At 38.3% G+C, this 15,467-nt stretch overlaps 1 protein-coding gene across 4 annotated transcripts in view; it reads left to right on the top strand.

The window, feature by feature from the left end:
- The window catches only part of LDB2 (LIM domain binding 2), a 265,396-nt gene that overhangs the window by 186,159 nt on the left and 63,770 nt on the right, over positions 1–15,467 (top strand). For all 4 annotated transcript variants that reach the window (XM_060777931.2, XM_060777929.2, XM_060777933.2 and 1 more), the window contains exon 3: positions 13,269–13,441. In XM_060777931.2, the coding sequence (XP_060633914.1) occupies positions 13,269–13,441 (173 nt within the window). The remainder of the gene's footprint in view (positions 1–13,268; positions 13,442–15,467) is intronic.

Raw genomic sequence — 15,467 nt, 5'->3', positions numbered from 1 at the left:
AATTCCTTTGGGGAACATCCTGCATAGTGAATTGAGTTGAAATATTTTATAACTCATGCCATTCAGTAAAGATAAATTGGTAGGCTATTTCCTACCTCATATCAATAGCTCCTTCAAAGTACAAACTTCTGAAATGCATGGATGAAATCTCGGGGGTGTTTTTTTAATGACTCCCGTAGATGTAAACAGAACAGCTGGATAGAAGATGTCTACCATATTTAATAACATCTCAGTAGGAAATCTAATATAGTCTACAAGTTTAACAGTGGGGTGTTTAACAAATACGCATGCAGTTAACACGGCTTCAGTTTCTAATATAGTTTAATGATTCACATTTGTTTGGGAGTGTTTTTGTTTTAGCAGCATGTTAAATGATCTTTTCCAAGACATTGAACTGAGACAGGGTATCATTTAGCCGATATTACATAAAAAAGTTCAATGAGATCTATCTAGTTTACAATTCAGCTTAGTTCTCTAGCGTACACTTCAGGATTTAGCAATGGATGTGGGGCTCAATTCTATCTCTATCTATCTCTAATCCCATATAAAATATCCTCTTTTAAAAAATGAATATTTGTGTAAACAACTAGATGCAACTCCACCTACACACCTGTCTAAGGAAGGATTTAGGGCCATTTACTCTAGAGCTGGTCTGGAGTGTCAGACCAGCTCTATGTGGGAAAGAAAGAGGTGATCTACAAAGTAAGCACCACTCAATTTTTCCCACATCACAGTTCTAGCCTATGTGAACAGCAGGGCTGTTTCCAACTCAGCAACTCAACCTATTCTAGAGATGCCCTGGAGCTTTCCAAAACTTGGGACACAACCATGTTAAGAGACTGTGTCCCACATTGGGGGTGAGATGGCCCCATGAATTATGCAAATGCCTTGGAGACATTTTTCACCCACTTCGGAGTATAATGCCTGTGTAAATGTATCCTTATTGTAGGCTATAATCACATCCACATTTAAATTATGAATGGAAATATGAACACACATACAAGCTAGGTATTTATTACCATATTATTTTATAGGACTGCTCTCTAAATATATACACTTCACATTAATGGAGGAAAAAAATGTACCAGTTCAGACCTAGTTCAAAACAGTTAAAATTGATACGCAGCCATGATGTGAGAGTAGATTATTTTCTATGAAACTTGGAATAACTTCCAGAACTATATTTTGACTTGAAATGTTTCCCACTTTGAAATGTGCATTGTTTCATAAAATTAATGAGTATTATAATGAATGAGCATGATACAAATTAAACTTAGACACCAGAATGGATAAAATACTAATCAAATCTTAAAATCAAATGTGTAATTAACTTTTTTCAGGTGATTATCTCTAAGATGTATGCTCATAGTTTCTCAAGCATACTAAAATTAGCATCTTAGCAGTTTTTAGTACTTTCATCTTTTAGTTTTAAAAACTAAATCGCATGGAGAAAGTGTATGTTGTTGAGTGTCATCTTGTAAAGGTTTACTAGTCCAATAAAAATGATCCCAGATGATTAACCACCTTAATAGCACAGTCCTAATTTGTGTTTCTCTTGTTGCCCTTCACTGGCACAGAGGAACACTATGATCACCAGCAGTTTTCCCACCAACAGCAGCAGGTCATTCAGCTTGAAAATTGGCATTTTGGAGGTGCGGACATGGAGGTCAAGCTTTGGATTCAATTCAATAAGGTGCCGTGGTTAACAGCATCAAAAGCTGCTGAGAGATGAAGGAGAATCATTAGGATCATACTTATCTTGCTTCTCACTTGATGGAGGTGATCCAGCAAGACAACTCACATGGTTTCTATGACAAAACTTAACCCAAAGCCATATTGAAATGGATCTGGAGTGGTCCTGAACACAGAAATTTCAATTGTTGCTGGAATTCAATTCCAGAATCCCAGACAATTGGCTCTGCTTCTGTTTGAGTTGAAGACTAACATCTGGAGCCTCCTCCCATGGTATAGATCAGAGTGTCTTAAACTTTTCCATTCATGATCCCTTTGGCCCAATTATAAAACTCAAACATTTATTGATAACAAATCAGAACTTGCAAGACTTGCTAAACAGACTGATTTTCTTTTTTATGAAGTACACCTGAAACTTCTTTTGCAGTGTCCACTGTAAACACTGCAAAACAAATTTGTGTAAACATCTAAAACAGTCACTAGATGACATTCAGAAAACTTTTACTGTTGTCAGTTTTTAAGGGGACCCTACTTAGGATCAGGACCCACAGTTTAAGATGTAGTGGAATAGATCATCGCCCTCTCCAAAATAACTCACTACTGGATTGATTCTACCAGCTCAGGAATAAGATCATACTAAAGATTGGGCAATAATTGTAGTCACATGAATTGAAAGAGTTCTTTTTCAGGTTTGATCTCCCTGTCCATTTTTCCCGTGGGTTTTTGTAGTCACATGTTGCTAAATCTTCACAAAGTAATACCAACGCATGAATACTTTACCATTCTTGATACTGCCATACTTTGGAGTCTGTTTTCTTTAGTGTGGTTCACATCACAGCATTGTTAAATTCTTTAATTTTTTTAAAAATGATGTGATTCCATGAAGATTTATTTTTGAACTGTTATTAATCAACATACATATGTATCCATAGTAATTTTAAAAGATTTGCAATTTTTTTTAAAAAAAACTACAGTTTCTACACTGGAAAAATTATGAACAGTTGATCATGCTAATTTTCAAATTTCACCAAATACAGATACATTGGAGGGCCAATGGAACAAAATGTGCAAAGGGCAATAAAAGATACATTGAATAAAATGGAATGCAGAAGAGAAGGCTGAGAGGAGACATGATGGGCATGTATAAATATGTGAGGGGGAGTCATAGGGAGGAGGGAGCAGGCTTGTTTTCTGTTGCCCTGGACACTAGGACGCAGAACAATGGCTTCAAAATACAGGAAAGGAGATTCTACCTGAACATGAAGAAGAACTTCACGCCTGTGAGAGCTGTTCAGCAGTGGAACTCTCTGCTCCGGAATGTGGTGGGGTCTCAATCTTTGGAGGCTTTTAAACAGAGGCTTTTTTTGGTCATGTCAGGAGCAACTTGAGAAACTGCAAGTCGCTTCTGGTATGAGAGAATTGGCTGTCTGCAATGACGTTGCCCAGGGGATGCCCGGATGATTTGATGCTTTTATCATCCTTGTGGGAGGCTTCTCTCATGTCCCCATATGAGGAGATGGAGCTGATAGAGGGAGCTCAGCCGCCTCTCCCTGGATTCGAACCTGCAACCTGTCGGTCTTCAGTCCTGCCGGCACAGGGGTTTAACCCACTGTGCCACCGGGGACTCCAGAGGCTGGAAGACGATCTGTCAGGGATGCTTTCAATGCAATTTTTCTGCTTCTTGTCGGGGGGTTGGACTAGATGGTCCATGAGGACTCTTCCAACTCTATGATTTTATGATTCTATGACTGTGGTAGATTTGTTGCTACTCTCTAGTCACTTGCTCAGTTGCTGGCATTTTTGTTTCTGTTGTTTGGTAGCACTTTTTAAAAATCTATCCATTATCTGCCTGTCTTCTTCCTGGAAACCTTGCTGTAGTGAGCATATCTTCATTTGAGTTAAAGTTTGGTGTATTAGTCAGTTCTAATACAATTTTTCAGATTCAATCCAGAATCTGTGGTGGTGTTAAATTGTTTGCTGAAATGAAACTTAAGTAACCTTTGCAAACTACAGTAGTTTGCTGTGGGAACAAAGTATTTCTGTAATCCTTCTGTTTCAATTTTCCACATCATAGGCAAAACCATCTCTGCAACATCAGTGAAAACAATTAACTGCTAGCTGATGAATTATCGCCCCCTTTTGCATCACACCACAGGACATTACAGGAAACATCATCAGCACTTTGAAATTCATTCCTACAGTCCTCAAAGGAAGATGATGACAAATGTAGTAACACTTCGGAAAATATCAAAGCCGTGCTATTTCATTTTAAAATTCAGCTTATCAGTGAAATGAAACATTGACACAATGATATGGTCCAATGATATACCTTTTATTCATATTCAGATTTGTTCATCCTGCTCTCCTTTTCATTATTTAAAATCACATCCATGGCAGATTAGATAAGATCTGCAAAGTGCTTTATGCACTGAAAAGTGGTTTAAAACTAGTATTGTAATAATTGACCACAATCATGTTGCTGCTACTTAGGATTTATGTTTGACTTTTGAGTGATCAAAGCACTATACATATATTCTCTCATGAAGCAACTTTGTACGGTAGTCCAAGATTAGCTATATATTCCAGGAACAAAAAGCTTACTTATTTAAGGCCAGAATTGAGGGCATCCCGTATTGCAGTGGTTCTCAACCTTCCTAATGCCGTGACCTCTTAATACAGTCCCTCATGTTGTGGTGACCCCCAACCATAATATTGTTTTCGTTGCTACTTCATAACAGTTATTTTACTACTTTTATAAATCATATTTTTTATTTTTATCTTTTACAATTTAGCTTGTAAATTGCCTAGAGCATCTCGGATGGCGGGCGATTAATAATAATTAAATATAATAATAATATGATGATGAGAATAATAATAATGTAAATATCTGATATGCAGGATGCATTTTCATTCACTGGACCAAACTGGGCACAAATACCCAATACACCCAAATGTGAATGCTAGTGGGGTTGGGGGAGGATTGATATTGTAATTTGGGAGTTGTAGTTGCTGGGATTTATAGTTCACTTATAATCAAAAAGCATTCTGAATTCCACCAGCGATGGATTTGAACCAAACTTGGCTCCCATGACCAATGGAAAAAACTGGAAGGGTTTGATGGGCATTGACCTTGAGTTTGGGAGTTATAGTTCACCTATATCCAGAGAGCACTGTGGACTCATGCAATGGTGGATCTGGACCAAACTTGGCACAAATACTCAATATGACCAAATGTGAACACTGGTTGAGTCTGGGGAAAATAGATCTTGACATTTGGGAGTTGTAGTTGCTGGGATTTATAGTTCATTACAATCAAAGAACATTCTGAACTCCACCAACCATAGAATTGGCTCAAACCTCCCACATGGAATCCCCATGACCATCAGAAAATACTGTGTTTTCTTATGGTCTTTGGTGACCCCTCTGACACCCCCTCGCGATCCCCTCAGGGGTCCCGACCCCCAAGTTGAGAAACACTGCCGTATTGGTTTCCATGCTAGAAAAACATTGCTGAGAATTGACTGTGGTCTGGCCATTGCCTATGTTACTAGCCAGCTAGGTTGCTAATTTCCATTTCTATATCTGCTGACAATAGTTTATTAACTAAGAAACAAGAAAAAGAAAAGTAAATTTTAGGAACAGTTTTGGCAAATCTAGGGCAAGCCTTTAGACAAAGTTGATGAGGATCTACTGCTATAGTCTATCACTCCCTCGCTTCAAAACCTCTGCTTTGAGAGGACATTTGGCTTTAGTTTTCTCTCTCCAGTTGGTGTTTTCTGTTGTTTTATTCTTCCTGTGATCTCCCCAATTGCTTTCATCTCTCAAACATTGTACTCTTCCTTACAAAGAAACACTTTCTCTTCAAAGTATGGCAGCTCCTCCGGGGCCAAGAACCTCGGACTCTGGAAGACTGTAGCAGGTTAAAATCCTTGCACATGAGAGTCCCTGCCACATAACAATACATGGAATGACCTTTTCCATTAACAGATTGATAGCCACTTGCAAAAAGAACATATTGGAGTCTCTGTGCAACATATGACAAAATTCAAAATCAATGGCATATTTATTGGGCCAATTCCAAAATATCTAATATATTATGTGAACTTTCAAAGCTCCATTGGTTCCTTTATTGGGGGAAAATATTAAAAATTATGCAGGAGAAAAAGAAATGACAATATTAGAGTCTCAGATGTTACTCTTGTTATTTAAGATGGTACTTCTCGACCATGTGAGGACTAGGACCAAAGGGCAGTAAAAGACAGGTTATAGCATTTCAACACTATAGGCAGCAGTAGTAACAACATCAACGACAATAACAATGACATAACTTTCCTAGAGATATGGTTGTACTTGTGTGCAAAGCCAACTACTCCTTTCTTAGGCAGAGAACTTTATATTTCTCAAGGAGTCTCTGTACTATCTCAAAAAACTTTCAGGTGCTGTATAGGCAAAACCCGCTAATAATCCAAAGAAAGTTTTACCTTTGTTGGTATCTCAAAAAGCACTGAATTGTTACAGCATTCGAACTCCAGAACAAAATGGAGCATGTTATATTGTAGAAAAAAAACAAATTTGCCAGTGTTTGTTACCATAGAATTATTGGACACAAAACCCATAAAACACTACAACAACTAGTACTGCTAATATATCTGTACAACAACATCTACTACTAATATATTTCCATCCAAATTTGACTAAAATATACAATTTATCTGTCTCCAAATATTGGAACAAAACAATAAAAGTAAAATTGCAGTATTTTACTTGACACCCCTCAGGCATCTTTTATGAGACCAGTTGGAAACTTGGCACTATTTTTGATCTCACTGAAAGGTCTACAACACCAAGTTTGTATTCTTACCTCAAGAAGTATCATCTTTATAAGAAAAGAAGTTTTTGGGTTATTGTTATTGTTATTTACATTCTGTTGTGTGAGGGTTGGTAAATGTGAATAAGCAGAAGCTTTACCACAGTATTTAAACCAAGATACACCCTACAGTATAATAAAGTGTCACTCAGGCTTGTGTAACAACTACTGTATCTTTACTTCAATTCAAAAGTTCAAACAGGGTAACAATATATACAGTCCTTTTAAATTCAGACAGAGAACATAGGGAATAAAACAGTCCTTTTATACAGTCTTTAAAATAAGCCTCATGCCTTAAAATGATCAAGCTTCAATACAATTGGCAGGCAGCACTCTCTCTTCACTGTACAAAGTGAAAAATGGCAGTTAGAACCATTGGTCTCAGCAGCAAGCCGGAGACATCAGCCAATCAGAACTCTGGCTCCTGGCACAGTCAGCCAATCAGCTGCCGATACATCTTTCCAGTTTACCCATTACGTCATGGTGTCCCTTTTCAAATCCTCACATGTTGGACCTGGAAAGTTACAACATTTTCAGCTTACTGGGAAATGTTGGCTATTTCAAATTTTGTGCCTTAGCCACTGTTTGCTGCTCATTCATTATTTCCCTATTGTGTTTTTGTGATGTTGGTGCCAACTGGGCAGAAAATAACTTTTAAAGTTTTAAATTGCTTTTCATTAATTCTAGCTTACTGCTGAATCAGATGAGGCAAATAGAACACACCTTTACAATCCTGATTCAACCATACTTTAACTTCACTTCAAAATATTGGTTTTTACTTATGTAGTCATAAATAGCTTATGACAGATATATATTAAGAGCCAGTCTTAATCATATGAACCTTAAATTATCATCGGAAACTCGCCTTAGTATTCTTCCACATTTGGAAGTGAGATGGACTGATAACCTGAGACAGGGGGCCCATCTACACTAACCATACACTAACAAGCTAACCTGAGACTGCAGCAGACACAAAACACACACCGCCATTGCATGCAGCAGGATAGATTAAATGGGAAGCAGCACATTGAGAAAGGCACAAGGAAGTCTGATTCAAGCTGTATAGTGCAGTGCAGGTGATTCCAGTGTATCCACGGCAAAATCAGCTCTGCAAAATGTGCAGCACATTATAGACATCTGCCCTTGCTGAAGCGCAGTAAAGAATCACAAACTGGGACTGACCAAAAATGCCCCAAGCTTTGCTGGCTAGCAGGCGTCTAATTAATCTCCTGAGAGGAGCAATTGATTAATTCACTGCTATCATTTCCCCATTTTTTTCACCCTGTATTCTTCCAGTGTGCTGATGTGCATATCTCCAGTAAATGAAAAAAAAAACTCCCTGTGAAGTGGTTTGTAGTCAGTTTTCATGGTAAATGTAATCACCTTCCTGGTCTCCTCCTTTAGGAGGAGCCTGAAAACGTGGTTTTTCCAGTGTGCCTTCCCAGAATAAAGAATCTCCCAGCAATATGTCCTTAAATGCACTTTAGTAATGATCTAAGATTGTTTGCACGCCCCATTCCTCTCCAAAAACTCTATCCTAGTCATATTTCACCTGCTCATGCTCAGCATTATCTTTAAAATTTTAATTATTACATGTGGCCCAGCCATAGGTTTTTTAAACGTTGTTGTGTTATTGTTAATATTCATTGCTTATTTTTTGTTATGAGTTTTATTTTATTGCTTGTATTATTGTTGTTATTGTTTGTATTACTGATGTATTGTGGGCTCGGCCTCATGTAAGCAGCACCGAGTCCCTTGGGGAGATGGTAGCGGGGTATAAATAAAGTATTATTATTATTATTATTATTATTATTATTATTATTCCAGGCATAGCAATCTGATCACCCAAACAGCGAAATCAGTTTGAACTGGTTCCAAGTTGCAGTATACTGTAATTTTAGTGTAGAAGGCCCAGGGCCTTTTCAGCAGTGGTGCCTTGAACTTAGAATGTCCTTCCCCTGGAGACTTCACATAGCACTGACTATAATGTCATCTGTACCAGTTTAAGATATTTTCATCTGAGCAGGCTTTTCTGAGTTTATAAATTGCATTTCAAGTTTATACATTGCATTTCAGTGTTTCTTGGTACTACCATAGTTTGACTCCTCACATTTATTTTTTATGTTTTTTACACACGGCTGGTTGTGCTTTTCGGTCTTTGGCAGCTGCTCTGAGAACCTTCAGGCCCAAGAAAGAAAATTAAAAATTGTTAATAAATAAAAGATTAGTGTGGAGTTGGAGTTGAAGCCCAGCACAAAAGCCGTTTCTTCACCCAGGGTGTTTGGGGAATAAGAATAGACTGAGGGGAAACAAGCTTGGCCTTCATTTTTTTTTTCTATAAAAAGTTTCCAGAAGCAAAAGAGAAGAAAACCCAGCAAATTTATTCTCCCCTTCCCCACCTGAGCTAGTTAGCAACCCAGTATCTTTAACTGTATACTTTCACTCTAATCCCGAAAAAGCATTTCTCCAGTTGTTTTGTACAAATCACATCAGCTTCAGTTACCATAACCCAACAGTCAGGAATGATTGGAATTGCCAAACAAAAAATTCATTGCCAGGCAAATAGGACACTGAACTTCCTCCTGTCTATGCTAACTAGTTAAAAATAGGTCCTGGTCTTGAAGAAGGATGAATATAAGTGCAATAGCATCTCTCCTGCAGAAACCTAGCAGTAATTTACAGCTAGCTGAACCCCAGTTTGAAACATTGCTTGGTGGTCTGTTTTGTGTTAGAATCTCACAGGGAAATGTGCAGCTGGTAGGATACAGAGGGGGAAAAGCTTCAAATGTTCTCCTTAGGAGAACAGTTGTCAGAGTCACTCCAATTCTCCAGACAAATTTAGGGCACTTCCAGACATCAATTAATTGCGGGTGAAAATGGGTTACTTTTTGTCCCCATGGGTGTCCAAAAGAAGTAAGATTTCCTGTGGGTTGTCCCCATCCTTTGAGTTGTCCCCGTAACTATAGCTCTGGAATGGAGACAACTCAAATTCCACCCTAAAACTTTTAAAATAACATAAAAACTTACCGGGCACCATTATGCCTCTGTAGACTTCCTGGCACTTACCAATGTTGTGCCAGCAAGTGGGGGGGAAGGGACAGGAGCGATTTCCCCCACTTTCTACCACAAGATTGGCATGTTCCAGGAAGCCTCCAGAGAGGCATAATGGTGGCCTTTTAAGTTTTTATTTTATTTTAAAGATTTTAGCAGGTGATCTGGGGAGCGGGTGGATTCCTTCTTTGCTTCTCCGGACCCATGTGGCCTGAAGAAGCAAATTGGACTGTGCGGACTGATTTCTCAGTAGTTCCATTACTGTAGATTAATCGATCTGCCCCAAGGAAATGGGAAATTATTGTTTCCCTTCGATGTTTGATGTTTTGTCTTATGTCTGTTATAACAGGCTGTGCGTCTTCTTATTTATTTATTTATTTATTTATTTATAATTTTCGTTGTAGAGTTATAATTTGTGTTTATATGTTGGGGTGCTTAAATTTTGTTAGTATGGATGTATTGTTGTTGTATTCGGGCATTGAATGTTTGCCTTTTATGTTTGGACTCCACCCTGAGTCCTTTTGGGGAGATAGAGTGGAATATAAATAAATTATTATTATTATTATTATTATTATTATTATTATTATTATTATTCCAGGACTATCCAGGGGTCAGTCCCCACAGGGCCCTTACTCCATTAGACCCGGGTCTAATGGAGTATTTAAATATTTTGTAACAAAGCAGCCGTTTAGACTCCTTCGGTAAAAGGGTGAGAGCTTGCGCATTTTGGGCCCTGTCTGGATGGGCCCTTAGGATCCAAGAGATTTTTTAGTTAAAAATAAAGGGGCCTCCAGCCTATGGCCTGAAAATGGTCTTTAGAGGCCATGAAGATACATACCTTAAACTCCCTTTACCCTTTCAGTTGGGAAAGTGAGCATGGAAAACATGAAGGGATCACCAAATTATGCTTTTTCTCCTTGTCCTGTTTGTATTTTGTATGTGTGTTTCAGAGAAGGAAAGCTTCATCTTCAACATAGAAGACCTCTTCTAGTGTGGGTGATGTAATGTATGCATGTTTGTAGGCATGCATTTAAATTAATGTGTCTCCGTATGAGTAGCATAATAAATATGCAGCACATGTCAGAGCGAAGAGTATGTGTGAGTGAATGACAGAGTGGATGAATTATTTGTGTGCAAACTGTGTATACCTGTGCAAATGATGCATGTGTGTGTATGTGTTTGTGTCAACAGGTATATCTAGAACCTATTCAACTATTGGATCAAAAATGTTCTCCACCTCTACCGCACCATCAGTAGGGTCCTTCCCTAGTTTGGAATGGAGATGTAATGACACTTTTTCATGTAGCTTTATATATGGAAAAACCTGCTTTATGAGCCAGATTATCTTGACAGTTATATGATGCTCAATACAGAGTACATGCTCAGCAATGTATTTCTAATTTTCATAGCCATGCATTTTTTGTTTAGAATAATTATTTCAAAAACCCCGGAGAGGTAGGGGCATTAAAGAAGAAATAGAAGTGTAAAATTTTGGGTCATGTAAACAAGTACCTTGTGTTTTGTGCAACTTAGAAATATTTTCCATTTAAGAACTCTTCACATATGCTCAATTGTTTCTATGAGACAGTATATTTCCGATTTGCTAAAATTTGCATTTCTCTCTGCATGTTTCCAGTATAAAAGAATATTATGTTTGTATCTCTGAAACTGCAGAGCAAACTAAGGCCTCAAGATCCCCTAAAGTGCAGCTTCCTTTGTGTGGTCAGATCCGTTTAACTGTCTGCCTTTCTTTCTTGGGTATTGATTTCATGCAGATACTTTGGAAAGTGAATAGGGAGTCTTCTCTTCATCCTTTCCCACAGAGATCCTCATTTGCTTCTTGTGAAAAAGGGTTTCTACTCCCTCCCAACAAGGAAGGAGAATTGTTGAGATTTATTTCTATGCCCAAAGGCATGAGTCAGCATCACGTATGGAAAAGAGGGTCAAAAGGTTTGTTCACTCTGATCTAAGATGCCAGGACTCTTGATGACCTCAGGTGTAATGCCTCCCAGAGTGGGAAATGAAGCCTGGTAGGACAGTAATGGAGCTTAGTGACCTCTGATCATTAAAGAGGGAAGAAATGGTGCCAGGTGGTTTTAAGATCAGCAGATAACAGACTTCCTCCTGAATTCTGAGACTGTACTCTCCTTCCTAGAGATTCTAAAGCTGAATCTATGTTGCTTGATATCCCAAGATGTGATCCCAGGTTATCTGCTTTGAACTGGATTATATGAGTCTACACTGCCAGATAATCTGGAATAAGAAGATAATATGGGATCAGATCCTGGGATATAGGACAGTGTCTAAAGGGCCTACAAAGGACACAAAAAGCTTTCATTAAATGAAATGGCATACCTGTATAAACATGCTTGAGATTACTTTCCCAAATAATGACATTTAATGGGAAACTTTGAGTCCTTGCCATCCTACAAAAGACTACAAATGTACAGCTTTGTATTGGTTATATTACAGTAAGTTATAGCAGGACCAAGTGTGTGTGTGTGTGTGTGTGTGTGTGTGTTGAAGAAAAGCCTTATGATGGTAATTATTATGTGTAGCCGGTAATGTAGGTTAACCAGCAATCTTGGACCACACCCAATAGGCAACGCGTGGCAGGGGATGGCTAGTAATATAATATATTGTATTTACTTTTTACTTGTAAGCCTCTCTGAGTCCCTTCGGGGTGAGAAGGGCGGCATATAAATGTCGTAAATAAATACATAACTGTATGGGTTTTTAGAATACAGTTCTGGAGAGCTTTTTCTCTGAGGAGATCTATGCTCAAAGGCTCTGCTCTGAGGAGCAGGTTGGAGAGAAGCCGTTATGCTTCTCTAAAGGACGCTATGGTGGAATAGCTGTTTGCTCAAGGTTTATGTTTTGCTTTCTCATTTGACTTAAGATGAAGATGCCTTATTTTGTGTTACTTACAAAGACTATTTAAGTTTCATGCACTGTTTGGTTTTTTGTATGCAACATTGCAAGTCTGTATTTCATCTCTGCTATTAAGAGTAAAGATTTTTTTGTTCATTTCTACTCTTGTCTGTGAGTCTTGTGCATGGGACGTGGCTAAGATCCGCTTGCTGCGCAACAGGTTACTCCTGTCTATGCACTGATACATTTGCAACGTCCTACACATTCACAACAAATGCATTCTCAAAAAAAATCCATTCTCCAAGCATGGATCCTTATGTGTTCAACATAGCAATCATCTGCATACAAGATGAAGACTCAAGGGAGTCGCAAGGCTCAGAGTAGCACAAGGAAATAGTTACAATTGGAGGAACTCTGAAAGGGCCAAGGGAATAGGACCCCAAAACTGCCCAGTTATGTCTAAGCATGTGCTGTGTTCAAAGAATGTTGTCATATTGTTCAGGGAAGGAATAGAAAACAAGGAGGGGGGGATTGAAGATGGTTACTAACACCCTACAGAATGGCTTTCCCCATTGTGTAAAATAGCACCCAAAAGTCTGATTTCTTTCTTGAAAAGATGATGCCTTCTTAAGAGATTAGAAGCACAGTCTGTCTCTTAATGATGTCATTGAAATCCACGTTACATTTATTCTAATGCTACCATTAGGAGTGTATATATTAGAAATGTATGCTCATAAATGAACATCTGTAGCAGCATTTTCTCATTTGCTTTGTATTCTCCCAACAGCAATTGGAAGAACCCTCATTCCTCGTTATTTTAGCACTGTCTTTGAAGGAGGGGTGACAGACCTGTATTACATCCTCAAGCACTCAAAAGAATCATACCACAACTCCTCCATCACAGTGGATTGTGATCAATGCACCATGGTCACTCAGCACGGAAAGCCTATGTTTACAAAGGTAACAGAAAAAGTTAATGTGAAACACACAACGGATGGTTTTTCAATGTTATTTTCAGGTGGCAGCTATTATTTTCCTGCATATGATGAAAGTGATTGCTATATATCTTAACCTTCAGTGTTATAAAATGTTTTATAGCATGATTAGATTCTTGACCACCAGGAGAAGAACCCTGCTGCATGGTTTATGTACTTCTCAGATTGCATCTTCAGTCTTTGTGCTAAATTTTAGTTAGTTAGTAAGATTATCCCTCGTTGTCCAAGTAGGATTGTCTTCCAAGATCGGTGTACTGGCAGTGGGTACGTGGGTGACTGTGGAGCCCTATTCTTGACCTGCATGTTCTCCCGCAGTGAGGGCATTGGTTTCCAGGTGGAAGGCGGTCCCGGTCAGGGTTGGCTTGACATGCCTTCCTCTTGGCACGTTTCCCTCTTTCACCCTCCATTCGTGCCTCTTCAAATTCTATATCATTGCTGGTCTCAGCTGACCTCCAGCTGGAGTGCTAGGTTGTATATGACATAAGAAGTTACATAGCACAGAGACCAGGTTTGAAGAATACTCTGCTCTTGTTGTTTTTGGAGGAGGAAGAATAGGAATTTTATACACATACAAGCCAAGTCTCATCCTCAGATAAGCAGTCCACACCAGTCTGATGGGAGCCTATTTCAGTCATAGAGATGTTCTCTTGTAGAACTGAGGAACTACACAAGGCAGAGAGAAATCAAAAGTGAGGAAATATGCATACTGAGTATTGACAGAGTCCAAATGTGGCTGAACTACAAATTCCATAAGCCCAGGCATTATCCACTGGGAATGATGAGGATTGAGAGTAATCAAGCATAGTTTGGAAAGTTACTTTTAAACTAATTCAAGTAGTTACTTATATTTCTGAGACTTTGAGGTAGCTACCATTATATTTACATTTTTTTCAAAATAAACTCTTTCCATTTTTAAAAGTAACTGGACTAATTGCTTTTAATATTAACAAACTTAAATTATACAAGCTGTTAGTATGTGCTATAAAACACCTTCTCTTCCCATCTACCTCACTGCCTCTTCATTACTCACAATAAAAGGTACAGTTATTCCTCTCCTGTCACACACCCTATAACTAGGAAACTTATAGTTATGTTACAAAAGAAGTAGAGTTATCAATTGTTAAATTACAACCATAATACAAAATAATTATACCTTTGTTATTGAATAGAAGGGAAAGTACTTACATACTACAGACAGTCCCCAAGTTACAAACAAGACAAGTTCTGTAGGTTTGTTCTTAAGTTGAATTTGTATGTAAGTCAGAACAGGTATAAATCCAGACATATTACCTTTTGGGGGGGGGGGTGTAAAACATTTCCAAAAATTGTCCTCCAATTTTCACTCATCTTTCATTTTTCAGTATATACAGTATGGTTGTGCATAATTCGTATTTCGGATTATATTCATTGAATTCATGCGTACGAATCATTATTAGAAACATGCAAGAAAGGTGGTGGGAAATTTAGAAACTGAAACACTCACCAATATTTTTTGTTAAGATTCTGTAACATTCAGATGCCTCCCAAGGTCAGTTTAATTTTCAATATAAGCATTTAAACAACTGTGGTAAAGCCAAGACAACATAAAGTGTTTTTAAACCAATCCTTTTTCACAGAAATGTAGTTTGAGAAGGTGAGGCCCTTAAATATTTTCCTCAAAAGTGTTTTCCCGAAAAGTGTGAACAGGAAGGTCTTTAGATGCTTTTAAAAAGATGTCAGGGAAGGGGCTGTTTTAACCTTGGAGAGGGAGTTCCAAAGAGTTGGAGCAGCCACCGAGAAGGCCCTCTCTCTCATCTCCGCCAACCACATTTGCAATGGCAGCAATGAGAGGAGGGTTTCGCTAGAAGATCTTAACATTCGGGTATGTTGATATGAGGAGATACGGTCAGATAGGTAAGTAGGACCTGAACCATCTTGATCAAACAGCAGTTGAAGACTTGTGAAACAAATTCCAAATAATAATAATAATAATAATAATAATAATAATAATA

Source organism: Anolis sagrei, chromosome 5 (assembly GCF_037176765.1).
Source record: "Anolis sagrei isolate rAnoSag1 chromosome 5, rAnoSag1.mat, whole genome shotgun sequence".
Lineage (NCBI taxonomy): Eukaryota > Metazoa > Chordata > Lepidosauria > Squamata > Dactyloidae > Anolis > Anolis sagrei.
This window is presented reverse-complemented; position numbering and strand designations above follow the sequence as displayed.